This window comes from Vulpes lagopus, chromosome 9 (assembly GCF_018345385.1).
Source record: "Vulpes lagopus strain Blue_001 chromosome 9, ASM1834538v1, whole genome shotgun sequence".
Classification (NCBI taxonomy): domain Eukaryota; kingdom Metazoa; phylum Chordata; class Mammalia; order Carnivora; family Canidae; genus Vulpes; species Vulpes lagopus.
In genome coordinates this window covers 38,288,001-38,311,725 of record NC_054832.1, presented here as the reverse complement: position 1 = coordinate 38,311,725, position 23,725 = coordinate 38,288,001, and the positions used below count along the sequence as shown (strand labels likewise).

Here is a 23,725-nt window from a genome sequence, read left to right as displayed (position 1 = left end):
AAATGACTTAATACATTTAAAGCATTTGGCCCAGTGCTGGCACACAGTACGTGCTGAATAAATATTTGCTAGTTTTAATATAATTTTAATGCACAGGGAAAAGTGAGTTAGTTCTATATAGCAAGTGTGAGAAACTGTGGACTTTGAAGGTTGACAGCCTGGGTTTATCTCCAGGTCAATTCCTGAGAGCAATTTGCTGAAAGAACAATTCACTAATTATTGAGTTTGTCTTTTCTTTTCTTTTCTTTTTTTTTTTTAAGTTTTAGGAGATAATCCTTGCCCTGGCCCCGTGCTGTTCCTGCCTCTGACAGCAGAACAGCTATACTCTTTCACGAATTGTTTTCTAGGAATTTGGCTTGCAGCTGACTGCTGACTGGGCTTTCTGTTAGTCAATGAATTGGTAAATTGACCTGCTTTCCCTGGGTTTGAATCCCTGCTTTACTACTTACTGTAGCTGTGTGACCTTGATCAAGTTACTGAGCTTCTCTGAGCCTCTGTGTCCTCATCTCTAAAAAGCAGAAGGAATAATTCTGATTTCTACGAGATAGATATGAAGATTAAATGAAGTCAGTTGGGTGAAATTGCCAAGCATGAAACAAGGACTTAGTAAAGATTTGACATGCAAATGATGTTACTTAAATGTTGTTCCTCTTTAAATATTTCCCCCTCCCTACCTAATTTATATAAATTAATAAATTGCAATGACACTCATTATATTCATAGAAAATGAGAGAATAAATTTAAACCTAGTCTCAGGACATTACCTTCTCCATGAAGTTTAGCCAGGCAAGACAGTCTTTTTTTTTTTTTTTTTTTTTAGGATTTATTTATTTATTTGAGTGAGAGAAAGAGAAAGAGAAATAGTGAGGGGGGTAATAGGAAGGGACACAGAGAGAGAGAGAGAGAGAATCTCAAGCCAGTTCCATGCCGGGCAAGGAGCCTGACACAGGGCTTGATTTCATGATCCTGAGATCATGACCTGAGCTGAAATCAAGTGTCAGATATTTAACCACCTGAGCCCCCCAGGTGCCCCCAAGCAAAATAATCTTGCTATCACTCACCATGTGGCCAAGTACCTTTGTCATCCCATGTGGAGCATGGAGATTGGCCATCCTGGGGAAACCTGGTTCTGACCATGTCGCTTCCCTGCTTAGAGTCCTAGTGAGCCTTTATGCCAGCCAGCCTCCAGCACCAATACAGAAAAGGGGTAAAGGCGATGCTGTTCTGGTAGACTGAGTGCTTCTCTGGTTGAAAATCCCCTTGCTCCTGCAGATCCCTGGAACTCAATTCAGAGTTAGAATCCTTATGCACCTAAGAGCTTCCTGCTCAACACCAGGTTTGATCCTATTCTTCTCTGGTCCCCTAGCTCCTTTGCTCATTTGCTTGTGCCCACTTCCCTACGTGTGCCAGGCACTATTCTGAGTGTGTATAAATTCACTCAATTAACTAATATTATCCCATAGTCCCACATGGCTCAGGAGGTTAAGTAGCTTGGCCAAGGTCATACACAGTGAATGTCAGTCAGGATTCAAAGCCAGGAAGATTGGTGCCAGAGTCTAAGCACTTAACTACTGCCCTATGCTGCCTCTTAATAGATGTGTGTGGGAGGCAGGGAGGCTGGGAGGTTTGCTATGTGATGCTACCTTATATCAGTCATACATTGATCCCTTGGGATTTTATATATAGTAATTTGTACCATACACTATTATTAGGCTGAAAGAATATGTTACTTGGAATCTTCAGATATAGTTTTTCCTTTTCCAAATCCAAGATATGATTATAATAATTGATAATAAATAATTGAGGAAAAATTTTAGGACAGATTTTTTCCCCCTGTCAAGTTTTCCATTCAATCTTACAGAAATGAAAGTGATGAAAAAATTTTAATATGCATACCCTGCGTAGAGTATCCAAGAACCTACCATTGGAAGTTGCTTGACTTCTTAAGGATGAAACACATAAATGGCATTTTTATGGTCAAGTGGCATTTCGATACTGAAAAAGATACCCGGCACAGCGGGTCTGTAGCCCCTAGAGTTCAAATAGACCTGGAAATCTCACCCTGCTTCTTTCTCCTATTTGTCACAGCTTTACCTTCTTCCTCTTCCTGAAGATGGAAAAGATGCTGGTGGGCTGCTTTCTGTTGGTCCTTGGACAGATCCTCCTTGTCCTCCCTGCTGAGGCCAAAGAGCGGACTCCCTGGAGGTCCATCTCCAGAGGGAGACATGCTTGGACCCACCCCCAGATGGCCCTCCTGGGTGAGTGACAGGGGCTCTATCTATGCAGCAAGCGGGAGGAGGTGGTTAAGTGTGGACCTCCAGACCCGGGGATGGATACATGTCAGTCGGAAAGCCCTCCTATACCCGGGTCTCCGGGTGGGTGGGTGTGGGTGGGGGGGTGGGGGGTGCTGGGAGGAAATGGGTCTTGTCAGCCAGGAGTGCATGCAGTTTTCTTTTTTTCTTTCTTTCTTTCTTTCTTTCTTTCTTTCTTTCTTTCTTTCTTTCTTTCTTTTTTGCATGCAGTTTTCAAAATGAAACTGAAACCTTTCTGTTTCAAAGCCTTCCGTTTAATCTGAGGCTCATGGCTTTTCTCCAATAGGCAAGGAAAAGATCTAAAAAGGGCCTGGTTGTACTTGTCTGGACAAGGGTGTTATGAGAGTTTTTTTTTTTTTTTTGGATTTGTCCAACTAATCTGTGTTAATAATGCTTCCCTGTTTGACAGCAGGGGGAAAAAAGCAGGAGGTTTGTAGGAGGTGGGAGCAGCTGCAGAAAAGAGGTGGGGACACTGTCAAGATATCAGGAAGAGATAATATTGAGGTTCTGTTATGAACATGTTTTCTTCAGGTGAATTTTTCTCTTTCTCCAAGAAAAAGGAAAGATCATGAGAACACACAGATTATGGATAAATGAAGCTGGTTGTAAATGCAGGCTCTGGTAAGCCCAGGATGTGGAGGGAATAAGAACATTGGCCAGTGGAAAGAGAATGAGTTTTGGCAAGACCTGGGTTCAAGTCCTGGCTCTGACAGCTTACCAGATGTGTATACTTAGGCAGTGTTGTCCCTCTGAAGTTCAGGTCCCCACCCATAAAATGGGAATGCTAATGCTGACCTGGGAATATTTTTGTAAGGAGAAAATAAATAAATAATAAGTGTAAATTGAAGGTATGCAGTGAATGATAGCATTACTATCATGGTCACTCTTTGAAGTTCTCTGAAACTATGTTTTATAGCCTGTCAGCCGGCTGACAGAATCTGGCTGCCTACAAAGGTCATTGAGCGAAATGCCCAATTGCCCGGCAGCCTCAGCATTCAAAATCATAATCAGAGACCAGGGGAACCCAACACACTCTATTGAGAGGTTAGCATCTTTACTGATGTTAACTAAATGATGGCCCCATGATCCTGGACCTGCCATGTCTTCAGTCTTCGGAGACTCTCTGTTTCCATAGTGACATAAACATAGGACTTTTGCAAGTGTGGCAAGGATTGGGGGATGTTTATTACACTGATGGAAGAGCTTTTCAAAAACAAATTTCAAGAGATTCCTGGGTGGATCCCCTGGTTAAGTGTCTGCCTTTGGCTTGGGTCATGATCCCGGGTTCCTGGGCTCAAGCCCCACATTGGGCCCCCTGCTCAGCAGTGGAGTCTGCTTCCTCCTCACCTTCTGCCTCTTAAAATCTTAAAAAACCCCACAAATTTCAAGGTGATAAACATGTATATACATGTATGTATGTATGTATGCACGCGCAGATGCTCACGGAGAGAGAGACAGACTGAGCATGCCTGACCCTACTGCACCAGCAGCAGTTGCACAGCTGGGTTTCTGATGGGGCTTTCAGAATGAACCACCACACACTTAGCTGGAGAAGCATAGTCCTCTTGGCCCTAAATACCTCCCCTCACACACTGGGTCTTCCCTAGCTGGCAGCATTCACTGCCCTCTCCTTGGCCCCAAGCTCAGTCTCTGAAGTAGAAACTCTTTGTCTTCTGAAATCAGAGAAGCCAAAGGCATCAACCCACCTCCCATATTACACCACCTTCCCCTCCCCACACCTCTCCCATCCCGTTCCTCATTTTGCCAGAGAATGTACCAGGGCCTAGGGGGAGAATGGGACATTGCACATCTCCCTGCCCCAGAGAGTGCCAGGGGCCGCTCCCGGACATGCTGGAGGCTGCTGGACTCGTGAACGTGCTTGAATGAGAATCATGAAGCCAGAAGGCAAGCACCACAACTTTGGCCTGGATTCTCAAGTGTCACCTGCTTTTGGTCTTCCTCTGACAGGGGACAAAGCCGCAGAAGCCACATTCACTGTAGTCCTTGCCCTGTTCTGTGACTTTCTCTTTATTCTTAGAATATGTCTTCCGTGTTGAGTGTTCCCTTTTCTTGGCTTCTTGGTTTGTTTTTTTTTTAATATTTATTTATGATAGTCACACACACAGAGAGAGAGAGAGAGAGGCAGAGACACAGGCAGAGGGAGAAGCAGGCTCCATGCACCGGGAGCCTGACGTGGGACTCGATCCCTGGTCTCCAGGATTGCGCCCTGGACCAAAGGCAGGCGCCAAACCGCTGCGCCACCCAGGGATCCCCGGCTTCTTGGTTTTGATGTTCTAACGATTGCCCAGGCACGTTTCACTTTTGTGGCAGATCATGGTGGCTGTATTTAAGGTATGCCCTGAATGAAGGATTTCACTAGTTACTTACTTGCAGGGGTGTCTCTGAAAGTTTAACAGAGAAACAATTGTTGCTTAGGTTAATTCTTCATTTGAATGTTCTGATTTTAAGTTTATATTTTTTTGGTATTTTTTTTATTGGAGTCGATTTGCCAACATATAGCATAACATCCAGTGCTCATCCCGTCAAGTGCCCCCCTCAGTGTCTGTCACCCAGTCACCCCATCCCCCCACCCTAAAGTTTATATTTTATGTGTAAATTCAAGTCAGAGTTCCAGTAACAATTTAAGCCAATTAAAAAAAATAATGAGGGACACCTGGGTGGCTTAGTGGTTGAGCATCTGTCTTTGGCTCAGGGCATGATCCTGAAGTCCCAGGATTAGGTCCCATGTTGGGCTTCCTGCAGGGAGCCTGCTTCACCCTCTGCCTGTGTCTCTGCCTCTCTCTCTCTGTGTCTCTCATGAATAAATAAATAAAATCTTTATAAAAAATTAAAATAAAAAAATAAGGCAGGTATTTATCTGCCCCTGCTATGAATGATTGCAGGCTGCCCAGGTGGTAGTCAGTGACGTGTGTCCACATGGGCTTATCTCCTACCTCATTCATCCATCTGGAGTATCTGCTATGTGGCAGATGTAGGGGGTTTAAGAACAACCACCACCCTCAGGAAGCATGTGTGTGGTAGGGGAGACAAATGTGTAAATAGATCATTAATTTGGTGGAATCAATGAGCAACAGAAGCAACATTAGCTGGGTGGTAGCCCTACTCTGTACACTCAGCACAAGGCAGTGGGTCTCAAACATTCTGGTCTCAGGATCCTTTTACAGCAAAAAATTATTGACGATCCCAAAGGGCTTCTGTTTATGAGGGCTACATCTATTGATATTTCCTGGATTATAAATTGAAATGGAAAACTTAAATATATATGAATTAATTAGTTAATTTAAAAATAATAATAATAAACTCACAACATAACCCATAACATAAATAAAAATACATGTATAAAAATGCCATTTTCTTAGTTAAAAAAATAGAAGAATGGCACAGTTCTACATCTTTACAGATTGATTTACTGTCTGGCTTATTTGAAGACAGCTGGATTCTTACCTTATCCATTCATAATGTTTTGGTTGGACTGCGTGAAGAGAATATGGCCTCACAGATACATAGTCTGAGAAAGGAGAAGCATTTTAATAGCCTTTTTATATAATTGTGAACATCCTTTTTTGACATGACACCAAAACTTGACAAATTATAGTTTCTTAAAGGTTAGTTGCAATGTGGAGACTAAAGCCACATTAATAAATTTTTCACGCTTTATGTACTCATGAGAAAATAAGAATATAAAAAGCAAACATTCATGCTATTATGGATATAGTTCTGACCTATGGGCCTTTGAAGGGATCTCAGGGACCCTTAGGGATCCCCAGACCACACTTTGAAAACAGCTGGTTTAGGGCAGCATTCCTAGTGAAGACAGAGATCCTCCCTGAGGGGCAGAAGGAGTGAGGCTAGAGCATGCAGGTGGGATCTGGCCAGGCACTGGGGACTGCCACATCTGTGAGGCTGGTGGTCTAAGCTGGAAACAGGCCTGAAGGAGGGAACCAAATCACTGAGGGCCAGGGCCTGTGGGGCCCTGACAAAGAGTTTGGGCTTCATTTGTCAGAGATGGGAACCCTGGAAGACTTTTAGCAGGCAACAGTAGTAATCAGTGCTGACCCTCAGTCCACTCACTCTGACATCTGGACTGCCTCAGCCTCTCTGGGCTGTGGCAAAGGGTAGGGAGAGACTACATGTGTAGGTTACCAGCCCCTTCTCCAGCCCCAAGTCCCTCCCGGGCAACCATGCTAGCCAATGAAGTTGGGGCTGCAGGTGCACTGTGCCCAGAGGAGAAGCCCGTGAAAGCCTCCAGATTCATATGCTTTGTAGTCATTCTTTATCAGTGGCACACATCCCCTCCCCAACACCCAAACTCCTCCTTAGGTTCCCTTCAAGGCCCATAACCAGGAGTCATGTGGCCTCCACACTTAATTACTATCTGTTTTACTTGCGCTCAATTTTGCATTTTTTCTCTTTCCTATATTGCTGTTTGGGGGTGGACCTATTGCCAGGGCAACCAGTGGATTCCTATTAGCCTTTTGGAAACCTTAACCCCTTTGCCCCAACTTCTCCCGTACTCCTGACTCCCCTCACTCCTAGATGGAGAATGAACAAACTGTCTATGCTTCCCAGGGCTGACTCTACCTGTTGTCTTTTAGGAGGTCTTGTTGACATCTGCCTTCTTTTCTAAATTTACCAATCTAGCTCATTTCATTTCTCCTAATGAACCTCAAAACCTTTTCCTTTCTCTTCTGATCCACACAGAATTCATGTGTGTGTTTTAAAAGAGAATGTTTTAAGTGGGAGATAGAGATTTTCAAGGAGACTGGCCCAATAGTATGGTCAAGGGGTAGTGGGAGCAGAACCTACACACACACCCCACCCCTGCCAACACATACTCTGCTAGGAAAAATTCAAGAGGTGTTCAGGGGTAGAGGCTACAAAATTTAGTGAAATTTCTTCACCATGGTTCATTTACTACTTAAAAATAAAGCTAATGAAGACAATGTAAGAACTCACTGTATACAGCCCCAAGTTCTGTTCCTTGGAAATCACAGGACTTATGAGGGACTTATTTTTATTTCTGCATACATTTCTAAGTAAACCTGACATGAGAATATTAGTAAAATTGCAGTGTGTTTCATGTAAGAACCTGAAACCTCTTAAATTAGCAATGTGACTGAAGGAACGGACCAGCCAAGAGAATTAAGTGTCAGAATGTCCTACTCTCTGTTGCCAATGGAAGTTTTTGTCTCTGTTGATAATTATTAACATTTTCAGCGTTGGCTGCCAGTAAATGAATTTCCAAATCCTAAAACAATCCTCCTAATTGACATGTGCTGGCACCCTCAGTGAGGGAGGACAGCAGATGCCATAGTTTTTGGCTCCTGGAGTGACAGACCCATTGAGGCCACAAGTCTTACACACCCTGAAGCCACTTAATCAAGATTTGAACTTTGTCTCCTTTCCTGAGCTTGCAGGGGCTTTGTTCACCCTCTTTCTTCTACCTGGCATATCTTCCCTTGGCCAAGGCCTGTTATCAGCCAGGGCCAGCTCAAGGGCCAGCTCCTCCCTCTCCCAGGCGGGCAGGACCCTCTTGGGATGGGCCTCGTACATCGCAGGTCCTCTGTAAAGGTGCCTTATATTCCAAGGAGTACCAGTGGCACTTACCCCAGATGGATTCCTATTTTAGTTATTTTTGTACTTGTCTCGTTTTTACCTTTAGACTATACACTTTTGAAGGTAAAGACTGTTTCTTGAGACTCCTGGGTGCCTCAATGGTTGAGTGTCTGCCTTTGGCTCAGGGCATGATCTCGGGATTCTGGGATCGAGTCCCACATCAGGCTCCCTGCATTGGAGCCTGCTTCTCCCTCTGCCTGTGTCTCTGCCTCTCTCTGTGTGTCCCTCATGAATAAATAAATAGAATATTAAAAAAAAAAAAGTTTCTCATGTGTCACAGCACCTCTGAAGGTTGCTCTCATTTATGGAGCCCCTGCTGTGAGTAGGGACATACTAGCTCATTTAATCTGAGAGAAAAAAGACAAAACACTGGAAGACGGGTTATTGGTTTATCTCACTTTCAGAAGAGAATGCCCAGGCCCAGAGAAGTTAAGCAATAGGTGCCCACTCCCACCCTCACCCCTCTTAGGGAGAAGATGCGTGGCTTAGGGGAAGAGGTGTTTTTGAACAAAGAAAAAGGCACCTCACACTCAAAATTGCTCCCTTAGCAGTTTTTGAGCAGACCATGAAATGCCCATCTATATTTGGAGGTGCTGCTGCCACTGCTGCTGGTTACCCTGGGGTCTGAGGACCTCAAGCCCTGGTGCTGGTCCAGGTCCAGCCCACAGCAGAGCTCAGTGCTTGTTGAACGACTGAGTAGATGAGATGTACAGATGGTTGATTTCATTTCCGTTTGGATGTTTCCAGTCTTGATTCCACTTCTACTTAGCAGGTGACACTGGGCAAGTTGCTCTGTCCTCCAGGGTGTTCATTTAGAAAGGGAGGTGGTTGAAGTCAGTGACCTTCAGGTCTCATCTAGGATGTGATGACATCATTGATTCCATGCCTCCTGATGTCCCTTCTCTGGCTCCTATGGTGAAACCTCCAGTATAATCTTTGGTTTTCTTTCACTTTCTCCATCTGGGAGAGCAAGGTGGAATCATATTCCGGAGGCTGAGGAAGGAGAAGTTTTGACACAGAAAAGGTGGGGCAATAGAATCAGGTAGGAGGGTGGGCAGTAGGATCAAGTAGGGGAGAGGGGTGGGACAGCAGTATCAGGCAGGGGGTGCAGTGGAGCAGTAGGATCAGATAGGGTGGTAGAGGGCAGAGCAGGATCAAGCAGGGAGCAGAGGGATCCCTGGGTGGCGCAGCGGTTTAGCGCCTGCCTTTGGCCCAGGGCGCAATCCTGGAGACCCGGGATCGAATTCCACATCGGGCTCCCGGTGCATGGAGCTGCTTCTCCCTCTGCCTATGTCTCTGCCTCTCTCTCTCTCTGTGTGTGATGACTATCATAAATTAAAAAATAAAAAATAAAAAAACAGATAACTCTTTGTAAAAAAAAAAAAAAAAAAGCAGGGAGCAGAGGTGTGGCAGTAGGATCAGGTAGGGTTTGTTGGGGCAATAGTATCAGGCAGGGGTGGGGTGGAGCAGTGAGATCAAGCAGGCGGACTGGGCAGTGGTAGGATCGGGCAGGGGGATAAGGCAGGGGGACAGGGCCAGAGGGATGAGGCAGTAAAGCAGTGTTGCTCAAGCTTTATTGTGCATCAGAAGCTCCTGAGAAAAAAGAAAAAAAAAAAAAAAAAAAAAGAAGCTCCTGAGAAGCTTATTAGAACACACACTACTGGTCCCTGACCTCAGAGTGTTTGGTTCAGGAGGTCTGGGTTGGGACCTGAGAGGTTGCATTTCTGGCGATTTCAGTTTGAGAACCAGTGTAGAAGAGAACTCTAGAAGGTGGTGCCCATGCAGCAGGAAAAGATCTTGGGAGGAGATGAGCCAGAAACACAGTGCAGGGATGAGTAACAGCTGCTAGAAAGACTGCAGTTGGAGAGTGTAACTAACTGGAAGCCGGGCCCACCCCTCCTGCTAGCATTTTTCTACCCAGGGAAGTTGGCAAAGGTGGGCGCCCCCCTCCCCCCATGGGGAGCCAGCCTCTTACAGCAGAGTGGTTAACACACATCTAAATAATCAGGTGGCTGGGGTGTGTCTTTGTCATCAGGCCTGATTATAAAAATGAAGGTTGATGGGTAGAGCCTATCAAATTGTTTTCACTATAGCAGAGACTTTCCAAAAATAAAGTCCTTTGACATGAAAGCACAGCCCCTCCTCAGCCCCCCTGCAGCTGCAGCTAGGACTTGGTGGGGGCTGCCTGGCTGCTGCTCAGCCCAGATGGGTGAAATGCATCTGGTCATGCCTGTGCTCTCTACTTGTGTAAACCAATGTCCCTCTTACCATTCATGTTTAATAAACTGTATAAACTGAATTCCTCATTCCTATCTTGTAATTAATACTGGAAGAATTTTTTTTTTTTAAAAAAGCATAGTATCTGATTTGCAATAAGCTGCAAAGTTAAAAGCTTTCCTAGCCAGTGAATAAATAACTTGATTTCTTTTCTCCTACAGATTCTCTCTCTCCCCTTCTTTCTTTTCTTTTCTCTATTAAACTCTCTAACCCCTTCCTTTTCCATAACTCTCCTTTATCTCTCCCTCTTGAATCTCTCCCTCCTTCCCTCATTTCCTTCTTGAGTTCCAGAATGTTTTATCCTTAGCTTGCCCATATGTCTGCCACCTGCAGTGTGTATGTGAGTAGGGATGGCAGTGAGGGACATCCTCTCTGTGGGTGGCATAACCAATTTTCTCTTCTTTGATGGCTTGTCCTGTCAGAGGGCAAGGCATACAATCTTACCCCTCTAGCCAGTCATGCCCCAGGTCTCCCTACCTGATGTTAATAAGTAAAGTAATGATAATGAGGGGTGTCTTTTTTTGGAGGTGTGAGGAGAACGTCTACTATGTGTCAGGCACTGTACTAGGCAGCTCACACTTCACTCTGCACATATTTTTTTTAAAAATTTATTTACGTATGATAGTCACAGAGAGAGAGAGAGAGAGAGGCAGAGACACAGGCAGAGGGAGAAGCAGGCTCCATGCACCAGGAGCCCAATGTGGGACTCAATCCCAGGTCTCCAGGATCGCGCCCTGGGCCAAAGGCAGGCACTAACCACTGCACCACCCAAGAATCCCCTCACTCTGCACATATTATCCCCATTTTACAGATGAAGAAACTGAGGCTTAGAGAGGTTAAATGTCTTGCTCAAAGTCATATAACCATTGAGCTGCAGAGGTGGGATGTGAGAATACAATGTGCCTTTTCCTCTGTTCAAACCCTTTTCCGGAACCCTACCTCTTCTGTTCTATCCAACCCAATTGGACTCATCTTTCAGGGATCAGTGTAAGCATTTCTAGTCTTTTAGGTTGGGACTTAGTCCCTCAGCAGTACACTCCCCCGGCCTGCCATATGTCCCCGCATTGCACTTACAGCCTGTACAGGGATTGCCTGCTTCATCGTCTCTGTTGTAGCAACAGTGATTAGTAACGGGCAGGAATACAAGAAGCGCTCGATGAATACCTAGAGGAGTAAGTGAACTAACACGTGAACAAAGAGGAGTATCTAGAGAGGAGCTGCCAGGCTGTTGAAGGTTTCTGAAGCTAGAACATATGGAAAAGATTCGAAAGACCTAAGGATGTTTAGCTTGGGAAAGTAGAAGGGCTCTCTGAAGGCTGTGTTACAGAGGAGTCCAGGCTTGTTATCAAGACCTTACAGAGGAGACAGAGAACCAAACACCTATGCTTTCAAGGAAACAAGTTTTCCTTCCATGGGAAACTCTTCAGCCACCAAATTAGCCCAGGAAGGAAACAGCTTGCTTCCTTGGGCTTGGGGGATGTGAGAAGCCTTGTGTAGGGGCTTAAATAAATCTCTGATCTGTGAGCCCTCATGTTCCATGGAGTTGCCTGCAGAATTAGTAATTGAACTAAGAGATAAGAACTTTCCTATTAATTAAAAAAAAAAAAAGCTGAATATTTGCTTTCCAAGAACAATCTGCCTTAGGAGCTATTTATTTATTTATTTACTTACTTACTTATTTAATAAGCCTTTCCAATAACATATATTAAGCAAGGGAGAAACTGAGAAATTGTTAGTGATTGGCAACATAATAGTTTGTTGAATCCCTGGGTTTCACTTCTGGCAATGTTAATTGAATGAATGAATGAAAAGAATGATTCAGGTTAATTGTATTCACGATTTTGGTTAATTCTGTACAGCTTGTAGTCAGTGAATATGACTAGACCTTTACTATCCATGGCTTAATAGCCATCATAGAACAGGAGTTTTTAACCTAAGTAGGATACTTTAAATTTTTTATATTAAATTTTATCTTCTTCATTTAAGTTATTCGTTCTTGATTAATATCTTTCTCCTGCTTAACGTAGCAATTTAGTATCATTCACAAATTTGATAAAATGCTTTCTCTATCTTTCTTCGTGATCCCACTGAGAATATTAAAAGAATATTTTATATTCTTTTGAAATGGTTATAAAGAATAATCTTTACCTTTAAAAATTCATGTTTAAATATTTAATGACCACTAGATACTGAAAATACAAGAGGAGCTAATTTCAAAAGTTGCCTGAGTGATCAACTTATACATATTTCATGCATTTTTGAGAGGAAATATTACAGACTTAGTTTGCTGGGGCCACCATAACAAAGTACCATACACTGGGTACCTTAAACACCATATTTTTATTTTCTCACCTTTCTGGAGGTTAGAAATCCATCAAGGTGTTGGCAAAATTTTGGTTTTTTTCTGAGGCCTCTTTCCTAGACTTGCTGAAGGCTGCCATTTCCCTGTGTCCTCACGTGGTCTTCCCTCTGTAACTGTCTCTACATCTAAGTTTCCTCTTATAAGGATGCCAGTCATAGTAGATCGGAACCCACCTTAATGATCTCCTTTGACTTTAATGACCTCTTTAAGAACCCCATCTCCAAATACAGTCACAATTCTGAGGTACAAGGGTTTAAGATTTCAATTTATGGATTGTGGGGGACACGATTCAGCTCCTAACAAGTTGCTCTGCCTTTTGCTTTCATTTGTAGAGGACAGTGTGTCTTCCCTGACACTTTGCTAAATAGCTTCTTTTTCCTCTCTGATTCACTTTGTATTCCCATTTCAGGGTGATATAACTGTTACATATACCAGGGAAGCACGCTCAAAGATCTCAGAGATGTGGATGTTTCTGAGTCCATTAAGCAGGTCAGACAAACGTGGTGGGTCGGACAGCCAACATCCTAGGGCTGGAGATGGGAAACCAGTACATTGTAGCCAGGATGTGAAGCCAAGTCCGAGTAAGACTTTTTTCAAAAGCCAAGATATAGAACGACCAGCTCAGAAAAGCCTTCTTTCAGTATATCCAGAGGAGGCTGATTTATAGGGAAAGATGAAAGGAGGACCATGTGTTCTTTGGCTGCACAGAGGACAGGGGGCTGGGCAAGGAGGAAGTAGGGAGGAAGGTATCATAAGGCTGCAGCCAGCCAAGGAGTACAAACATCAAAGAAGAAGCTGATGGCCAGATGTACAAAGAGCTGATGCAGGGGAAGGGTCTAGAGGAGAAACAAGAGGAATGTGGGCATCTGACCACATAGGCTCAGAGCCAGGAGGGGCCTTCGGAAAGACAGGATACATGATGTGCAGTGTGGGGCATTTGGCAATGAGAAACCTGGGAAAATTTGCCTCAGGGGCCTTTAAAGTCAGGTTGGACCAAAATGTAAACTTTGGAGGAATCCAGTCCAGAGGGCTCAGATCTGGCCAAGGATGTGAGAGGCTGCTTTCCATCTCTAGTTCTTGATTCCCTAGCGATGACACCAGGGCTTGTTTCAGTGTACGGGATCCATTCACTGAATGAGTATGTACCGAGAATCCCCAGGTTACAAGCGCTGTGCTGGGCCAAGTGAAAGATGCAGAATCCTTAAATGTTTGGGACTCATCACTGGGGTCTCCAGGGGAGCGTGCCCTTCTCCTAGAGGGACCACTCACCCATATATGCCCAGACACCAGGCTCCCTGGGGCGTCCTGTCTGATTGTCTCATCTATTGAAGGAAGCAGGCCCCTCCACTCCCCTGGTCCAGTCAAACTTAATTTGTTTCCAAAATGAGAAATAGGCAAGCCATTAATTTTACCTAGCTATTTTTCTGTACCAAAATCTTTTTTTTTTGTACCAAAATCTTATAGTTCCAATACATTATCTTTTGTTTCATGATTTGCCTCAGTTTTATCATTTATTCAGTCATTAAACAGATAGGCATTGAATATCTGTAGCAGGCGAGGACAGCATTGTTTTGGGTGCTGATGATATTGCAGAGTTACATCTGGCCCACTACCTGTCACGTTTTAGGGTTTGATGCAGATTCCCTAGTTGTGGGCAGCATGGGTCTTTTGGGGGAAAATTTTTTATGGGATCCACAAGAGAAGTCCTCCAGAGCCAGTGGAACGTATTCATCAAGCCATCTGGGCTTGATGCCTCTGTAGAGAGGATATATCAGACAACTAATTTGATTTTTTTTTAACAGTCATTAGCCTATTTGGGTTTCCTATTTCTTCTTGAGTCTATTTTGATAATTGGCATTTTCCTTAATTTGTCTGTATTTTCAGATCCATTGGCATACATAAAAAAATACAGGTCATAACACAATTTTTAACATGGGGCATGGTATTCTTTCACAAAAAAATGCTCAGTGTTTTGTTCTCGTAGTTCCCAAAGCTCCTACCAAAATTCTGAAGGAGCATTGAGACCTGGGGGATGATGTGCTGGGGATAGGGAAAGAGGTCTCTATTGACTGCTAGGTTTCTCTGATAATACTTAGCATTTGTAAGAGGGCTTTACAGTTTTTGAAAGCACCTTTTGCTTGCCTTTACCTCCCTTCTCTTCACAAAGCCCTCAAGAGGTAGATTTGATGACAACTCCCAGCTACAGATAAGAAAAAAAATCTGATCAGTTAATTTATGTATGATGGATACGTGAAGTCTGAAGCCACTCTTAGAACCACACCACTTTACCTAGAAGGGAGTTTAGAGATCATCTAGTTTAGAGGCTTTTAGCCTGGGGACCATTGGATCAACAGAATAGACTTCTGTTTGGCTAGACTTCATTGGGCCCATAATCTGGATGGGAAAAAAAATTACATACTCTTTCACCAACCTCTAACTGCAGTTGAGCATTTCCTTCTATTATGATTGTAAACCACAAACCACAGGAGTAGTAGCAGTACTCTGTCACTAACAGAGACCACAGATATTTTCATGGCACATTATAGCTGTCAGAGGTAATTCCAAATACGGTTGACATGCATCACTACTTTGAAATTACACCTTTCAACCTTGTTATTTAAAGTTATTTTTAAAAGTCCATATGTCGTTGTATTTCCAACTTTTAAATACCTTGATAACTGTAGTTCAAATAACTGGCTTCCTTTCTTACCCTTTGCATTTACTTGTTTATTTATTGTGGTAATAGATACACATATCATAAGATTAATCACCTTAAACGTTTTGCAGTGTACAATTCAGTGGCATTGAGTATATTCACATTGTGGTACAACCGCCATCACTGTCTATTTCCAGAACTTTTCATCATCCCAAACAGAAGCTACCTGTTCAGTTCCCTTTCCCCAGGAACTTCTTTTCTACCTCTTGTCTCTTTGGATTTGCCCATTCTAGAAACCTCACATAAGAAGTGGAGTGATATAATATTTTGCTTTTATGTTTGACCTTTTTCACTTAGCATAATGTTTTCAAGATTCATCCATGTTGTAGCATGTGTCAGAACTTTTTTATGGCTGAATAATATTCCATTATATGAGTATACGATATTTTGTTTATCCATTCATCTGTTGATGGACACAGGTTTTTTTCTGCCTTTTGGCTCTTGTGAATAATGCTGCTATGAACATTGGCATGCAAGTATATGTTTGAGTCCCTCCCTGCTTTCAATTTTTCTTGGATATATATCAAAGATAAAATTGCCAAGAAATGTAATTCAACATATAACTTTTTTTTTTTGAGTGAGTGAGAGACAGAGAACACAAGTGTATGAGTGGGGGTGGAGGTGGTGTTGGGAAGAAGGGCAGAGGGACAAAGGGAGAGGAAGAGAGAGAATCTTAAGCAGGCTCCATGCTGGGTGTGTAGCCCAAACCAGGGCTTGATCTCACAACTCCAAGATCATGACCTGAGCCAAAATCAAGACTCAGATGCTTAACCAACTGAGCCATCCAGGTGCCCCATCTACATTTAAATTTATGACAGACTGCCAAACTGTATTCCACAGTGGCTGCACCATTTTATAGTCCCACCAGCAATACACAAAGGTTCCAAGTTTTCCATATTTTTACCAAAACTTGTTATTCTCCATTTTTTAAATAGTAGCCATCCTAGTGGGTATTGGTTTTACGTTAGGCATGGGTTTCACCACACTGCCCTGGAAGTCCTTGGTACAAATAAAGGTTAAGAAACTAGGAAGAAAGAACCAAAGGCCAGAGATATTGTTACTTGTTCAAGGTAAAGTGATTCACCAGCAATGCCTATGGCTTAGGACCAAGTCTCTTGGGGCTCAGAGGGGCTCCTCTCTCCTCCTACCAGGTAGTCTCTTCTCATGTAGACATTTGCCCCAGCCAGTGGTCAGACTGAGTCAGGGCTGGAACAAAGCCATCAGCCAACCAGCCACTGAAGCTGAGGCGAGCCCCAGACACATATGAGGCAGACATAATCCCTGCCCGCAAACCACTGTAATGTGAAACTACCACACACCACCACAGCTACTAAATCTTTATTCACTTAACAAACCTTGAGCGCCTTGTGTGATCAAACTCCATGTTCAGCTGGACTGTCTAAGGGGCATCCAAAGGGTCATCCCTTGGTGATGCTCAACTGATAGTTTGGTTTACGGGTTAAAGTTCAGGAGGGAAAAATAATCCTGTCCATGTTTCCTTTAAATTCAAACTGGTGGGGGATCCCTGGGTGGCTCAGCGGTTTGGCGCCTGCCTTTGGCCTGGGGCGTGGTCCTGGGGTCCCAGGGTCGAGTCCCGCATTGGGCTCCCAGCATGGAGCCTGCTTCTCCCTCTGCCTGTGACTCTGCCTCTCTCTCTCTCTCTCTCTATGTCTATCATGAATAAATAAATAAATACATCTTTAAAAAAAAAATTCAAACTGGTGGGGTTGCCTGGGTGGCTCAGCAGTTGAGCATCTGCCCTTGGCTCAAGTCGTGATCCCAGGGTCCTGGGATCGAGTTCTGCATCAGGCTCCCTGCTTCTCCCTCTGCCTCTCTCTGTGTGTCTCCCGTGAATAAATAAATAAAATCTTAAAAAACAAAACAAAACAAAACAAAACACAGCAAATAGTAAAAATTAGTACAGAATGGTGTTCTGAACTGTCATTCCTTGATCTAGAACCTCTGGCTCTGCAGAGACAGCCTAAGATGGCTTCTTTTTTTTTTCTAATAATCTCCTCACCCCATTTTCTTGCAAGCTTCCAATCAACTGAATCTTGAATCTTCCCGCACCTGCCATCACACTTGAATCTTCCCACACCTGCCATCACACTTGTCAGCTTGGTTTTAAAAATAATACCCGCTGACTTTTAATAAGTGTGAATTCTGGCTTTCCACTCTGTGACCATAAAGAAGTAACACAACCACCCTTAGCACCAGTTGTCTCACTTGTAAAAGGGGATGGTAATGAGTAGGAAAGAGGGTGCAATGAATGATAAAGGGCTGGCACGGACCCTGGCACATAATAAACATTCAATTAAAGCCTGTTGTTGTTATTGTCAATTTTAAAATTTATTATTAAAAACCCCTTTGTACATTGCAAAGTGGAATTAACAGACCCCACTCTACAGTGACATCTTTAAATCTAGGAATTAGGCCTTTTCATCTTTGGCTCTAAGGCATCTGGCATAGTAGCCTCTCAATAAATGTATCCTGAATAAATGAATGAGAGATGCCATTTATTAATATCATTAGTATTATTAATTTATATTTATGTATTTGAGCATCTATTGATTTAGATATAAAAATAGCATTTTTTTCTTTAAACCTTAAATCAGATATTGGTCTTAGAAAAGAACCTCTATCAAATTGATTACATGAGCATTTTAGAAAATATGCATGCTTAGCAAAGAGGGCAATACAGTTTACTTTTTAAAATGTTGTAATTTGTACCATCAGATTCATTCCTTCATACATAGAATACATTTTTATTGGGCAGCTACTCTGGAACAAGCTTGGTATCAGTAGTGAAATCTTTGGATATTAGGTAGATTGCAATTGGCTTAAGTTAATAATGGTTTTATAAAAAGATATTTAAATATCTCCCAAAAAGTCTGGAGGTCAGCGATTCCTAGTCTGTGGCAAGGGCTCAACTTTGTCATTGAACCCAGAGCTCCTTCTAGCTTTTAGCTGTGTCATCCCAGGAGACTGGCTTTCAAAGGCTTTTTGCCTTATAGTCACAAGATGGCTGCTGTTGCTCCAAACATCACTTTGTTCCTTGGCCATGGTCAAGTCAGGAAGAGAACAAAGAGAATAAAGAGGACTTTTTCATTCCTTGGTTTGTTCCTTTGATCAGATCCAAAATCTTTTGTGGAAATTTCAGGAGAGTTTCCCTTACTCCCCACTGGCCAAAACTGGATCACAGGCTCACTCCAACTACCTAGTCTGGAGAGTGGGATAATCACCATTGGCTTTGTTCACAGGTAGGATGGGACCTGCCCTCATGGAGCTCTTTGCTGGTTGAGATCTTAGGCAAAGGAGCCGGAAGGGGTGGGGGAGAGAAATGAATTTTAAGTAGTCAACCTCTAGTGTTGTCATTTTCTTGAAAATAACCAAAATGGAAAGAAGGCAGTAACAATTAAGGTGAGAGATGAAAGGACAAGAAAAAGAATTATCCAAATGGTTGGTGCAAGTTAAAAAAAAAAAAGAAACTAAAAAATAAAAAAGAATGTCAGGGATGCCGGGGTGGCTCAGCAGTTGAGTGTCTGCCTTTGGCTCAGGTCATGATCCTGGGGTCCTGGGGTCAAGTCCCACATCGGGCTCCCTGCATGAAGCCTGCTTCTCCCTCTGCCTGTGTCCCTGTCTCTCTCTCTGTGTATTTCATGAATAAATAAATAAAATCTTGGGATCCCTGGGTGGCGCAGCGGTTTGGCACCTGCCTTTGGCTCAGGGCACGATCCTGGAGACCCAGGATCGAATCCCACGTTGGGCTCCTGGTGCATGGAGCCTGCTTCTCCCTCTGCCTGGGTCTTTGCCCCCCCCCCTCTCTGTGTGTGATTATCATAAAAATAAATAAATAAATAAATAAATAAATAATCTTAAAGAAAAGAAAAGAAAAACAAAGCCAGAAAGTGGGATAGGAGTGCTGAGATAAGAGTGCTTAGATCATGGTGGGGGGAGGCCTCACTGAGAGGGGGGGCACTTTTTATAGGCACTCAAAGGCGGTGAGGGGATAAGTCACTGAATCCAGAATGTTCCAGGCTGAGGGAAAAGGAGGTAAAAGCATGCCTGAAGTGTTTAGAATTGCAATGCCAGTGTCTTGTGGCTTTAAGAAGTAACATATGGGCCATTGCGGTCCATTTTTAGGACTTTGGCTTTTCTCTAAGAAAGAAGGGAACCTTGGGAGGGTTTTAAACAAAGGAGTGAGGTGATTTCACTTGTATTTAAAGAATTGCTGTGGCTGCTGGATTGAGAATAGTCTGTAAAGGGGCAAAGGCAAATGCCAGTTGGGAAGTTAATGCCATCATCGAGGTGAGGGATGTTGGCAGAGGTGATCATTTCTGGAGTGTAAGAACTAAGAATTATTTTATTCTGTGGCAAGTTTCCCAAAACCTTCTTGAACAGTACCAGTTCCTGGGATTTACAGCAACAATAGTTACAACTAGGGAACATTAATGTAAGATAAAGTCATTCAGATTGCACCCTTGTCTGTTGCGGTGTGTTTATTGTTTCCAGTTAATTAATCATGAAGAGTATAAGTACTAGACTCAGATTACTGGATTTGAATCCTGGTTCTACCATTTTCTGATAGTGTGACCTTGGGCAAATTACTCAAAAACTCTCTGTGCCTCAGTTTCCCCACCTGTTAAATGGGGACAACAGGTTGTTGTGAAAAATAAGGAGTTAATACACATGGAATGTTTAACATTATATTGATATATAACTATTGCTCAGAAATCATTACAGATATGGACATAACCATTTATAAAGGCCGAGGAACAGTTCTGTTTGACTTAATTTATTTAACACCATAGTGTAAACTAGACCCAACTAGAACTGCACAGGAACTGAGATGTCATTTAGTCCAACTCTAGAGATCAAAGTGACATGGCCAAAAAAGAAGAAGAAGGTTATGTGGCTAATGTCACCTAGCTGATGGCAGAGCAGGGACCAGAACATGAACCTCTGGATTCTCAGTCTGGGGATTTCTGTGCTGTGCCATGTTGCTTCTGTATAGCCTTCAACATAATACCAGGTGGGAATAATAATCATAATACCAACAATAATTGATTTGTTGACTCTTACTTTGTGCCAGGAAGCATTCTAAGTACTTTACACACATCCGCTTCCTTAATCCCCATGACAAACCCATGAGGCAGATACAGTCATTGCCCCCATCTGGTAGAGGAGGAAACTGAAGTTGGAGAGAGCAGGTAACTTGCCCAGGATGGGGAATGTGTGTTGGCTGGGGGAACAGGAGTGGCCTGAGAGTCAGGAGGCTGCCTTAGCATTTCACCGCATGATCTATCTTCCCCATTTGTGGAATAGGGAAATTGAATCCAATCTTTAAGCTCCCTTTTCAGTTGATTGATTGATTAGTTTTACAGAGAGAAAGAGCATGCACGCGAGTGGGGGGAGGGCAGAGGGTTAGCATCTTCAAGAAGATTATTTGCTAAGCACAGAGCCAGATGTGGAGGCTCTACAACTCGTGAGATCATGACCTGAGCTGAAACCAAGAGTCCAATGCTTAACCAACTGAACCATCCAGGTGCTCCCCTTTTCGGTTTTTAAGTATGCATATCCTAAGTACTTTGTGATTATCAGGTCTGCAACAAATACCATTTTAGTTCATTAAACATGCTGTCTTATTAACTGATCTTCATTTTTAATGATCAGCCACAAGAAAGACTATTTGTAGAACAGCCTAGAAACCAAAGACACCAAGGCTGTGAGAGATGCTTGAAATGTTATTTCTGGCTTCCATGGCAACCCTAACATAGGGCGTTAAGCTTAATGGAGTCAAACACACCAGCTGGAATTGAGTGTTTACCCAAGCACTGAGAGTGATGAGGAAACAAATAGCTGGCTCAATAGTTTCCCTTTTGTGTAATACATTGTCTCCGTGTATTTTAGGGAGTGGAGACCTAAGCCAATTTAAGTAAAAGATGAAGGAAATGAAGCATTGCATCAAAGTGGAGAGAGGAGGATTTCCAAAAGAATTGGAGTTGGAGAATGGGAACAATTGAGGTGCCTGGGAGAGTACTTGTGGACAGAAGGATGGAGAGTCAGGCAGAGGTTTCAGGGAAGGGGAAGAGACTTGGCCTCACCTCCACAAAGCTTGGACCGGACTGGGCCTCCAGTTAGCTCTGTGAAGAGGACTCAGCATGCCTAGTTGTGTTTTTTTGTTCCGGTGTGTTTCAAACTCTCAGGAGGAACCCACTGCAGATGAGTGAGGTGGCAAGAAGGCAGAGATGTTGAGGAGTTGAGGGGACCACCAAGACCAGTGCAGGAAACAAAGCTCTGGGTATTTTAAGCAGAAAGGGATTTTGTACTGGGAATGAGGTACTTAAATAATTTTTGGAAAGGTTGGAGAAGTGGGAGGTGGAGCCATCACACAAGAATTCATTGCTGGGATCAGGAGGCTGCTGCCACCATAACAGCATATGAAGCTGGTGAGCAGATACTAGAACACCAAGCCTTTCCACAGCCTTACTTGCCAGCAGAAACAGCCTTCACTTTGCTTCCTCCTTTGTGAGTATCCTTAACTGGTGGTATGTAATTGTTACCCAGAACCTAGCTGCAAGGGGGTCTGAGAAGTATGGTTCTTGTCTTTTTTGTTTCTACAATACTGGAAGACTCATAAAAGAGGTGGGAGTTGATGCTGAGTGCCAACTGTCAGTTCAATCAATAGTTATTTCATCTGAAATCTGAATTAATGAGGACAAGCAATAGAGGTAGAGGAGTGGGGCACCTAAGAGTGAGTTGGGAGGGCCCAGTTGCTGACATACCACTGAAAGTCCTTCAGGTAGACTTGCTCCAGGGTTAGATAACAAAGGGGTAGAAACTCACTCTTAAAGATGAAGGAATTGTCTTAAAATTCTCTCTGGTGCCTTCTCTATTACTTTATACATGGAAGACATTAATTCACATCTGAGACTAGGCTGGGTTCTTGAATGGAAGGGAAAGCAAGGAGCATGGCCCCGGAGAGACTGGTTCTCAATCAGGTCAGGAATGAAGAAGACTGAAGTCTGGGATGAGTCAGGAGCCCTTGGGAGGTACCCTAAAGGAGGATGGCACATGAAAAGGCCTTCAGTGGCTCTCCACTGGCTCCTTAATGGAGTCCAAACTCTTTTTCTTTTTTTTTTTTTTAAAGTAAGTTCTATACAATGTGGGACTTGAACTCACGGCTCTGAGCTCGAGTCATAATGACTCAAGAGTCATTTGGCTCTACCAAATGAGCCAGCCAGGTGCCCCATGAAGTCCAAACTTTGTAAGAGGAGGTGCATACCACCCTCCTTCCATGGCCCCCATGGCCATCCCCATTGTGTCCTTTAAGACCCAGCCATACCACACTCCCTGCAGTTTCCCCGCACACACATGAGCCCTATTCTGTTCTGGCCTCCAGGTCTTTGCTCACACTGACCCTCCGCCTAACGTTGTCCACAACTCTGCCTGGCCAACACCTACTCATCCTATAATAACAGAATACTATTATAAATAATACAGTACCCATCAGCTTCTCCAGCAATTTCTCCCATCCACCATCTTGGGATCAGTGTTCTCCTCCAGGCTCTAGTTACATATGTTCTTCGTGACTCTTATGAATCTGTCTTCTTTCAAACATTGTAAGCTCCCATTGTGACTGGTTCTCCTGCTCTATCCCCAGCACCTAGCACAAAGAAGGGAGGCTTTCTGCATAACTCAGCCAAGCCAAAATGATGGGAGAAGTGACTCCAAAGACCAGCTCTGCCTGTGCTGGTTCGGGGCTGGGGAGCCTCCTGCTCCTGGCCTCCCTTTGCGCCTGACCCTCCCCTTCCTGGGAAAGGAGTGCCAGACTCTGCCTCAGGGCCTCTTGCTACTGGCTCTTGTGTCTCTCAGCCTGATTCTAGATTGCTCCTCAGTGGTCTCTCTGCTCTGCTCCCCACTCCCATTCACCGAACTCCCAGAGAGCAGATGAGGCAATTGCTCAATTTATTAAGTTAAAAGGCTCCAGTGGGTTAATTCCCCTTTGCTTTTTTCAAGCTGCCTACGCTGTGTTTCCCTTCTTAGAGAGGAAATCACCTGTTTCCCAGTACTTTCTGTACTGTCTTATACTGGGGAAGGGGTGGCAGGTGGAGGTTTTTGTTTGAGTTTTTGTGTGTGTGTAGGTTACAATTTTAAGATAGGAGTCATCTGTGAATTTGAGAAAGGAAGAAAGACTGTGAGAGGAGTTTTGGTAGAGAATGCCAAACTTACTCTGTACCTATTCACTCAGCTCAATGAGTTTTCAAACCACTGATTATTTCAGGGCTTCTTTATACTTCTCTTTATCAATTGGGAGAAAGCCTGTTTATAAGACAAACTCTGAAAGAAGATAGGGGGGCCTTTTTTTTTTTTTTTTTAGTGAAATTTTAGCATATTGCTTTACCTTGCAGGGGAATCCAG

At 43.5% G+C, this 23,725-nt stretch overlaps 1 protein-coding gene across 4 annotated transcripts in view; it reads left to right on the top strand.

The window, feature by feature from the left end:
• Window positions 1–23,725, top strand: part of MATN2 (matrilin 2) — a 147,782-nt gene that overhangs the window by 8,559 nt on the left and 115,498 nt on the right. For all 4 annotated transcript variants that reach the window (XM_041769458.1, XM_041769459.1, XM_041769457.1 and 1 more), the window contains exon 2: window positions 2,089–2,258. In XM_041769458.1, coding sequence (XP_041625392.1) covers window positions 2,114–2,258 — 145 coding nt within the window. In that variant the 5' untranslated portion in view covers window positions 2,089–2,113. The remainder of the gene's footprint in view (window positions 1–2,088; window positions 2,259–23,725) is intronic.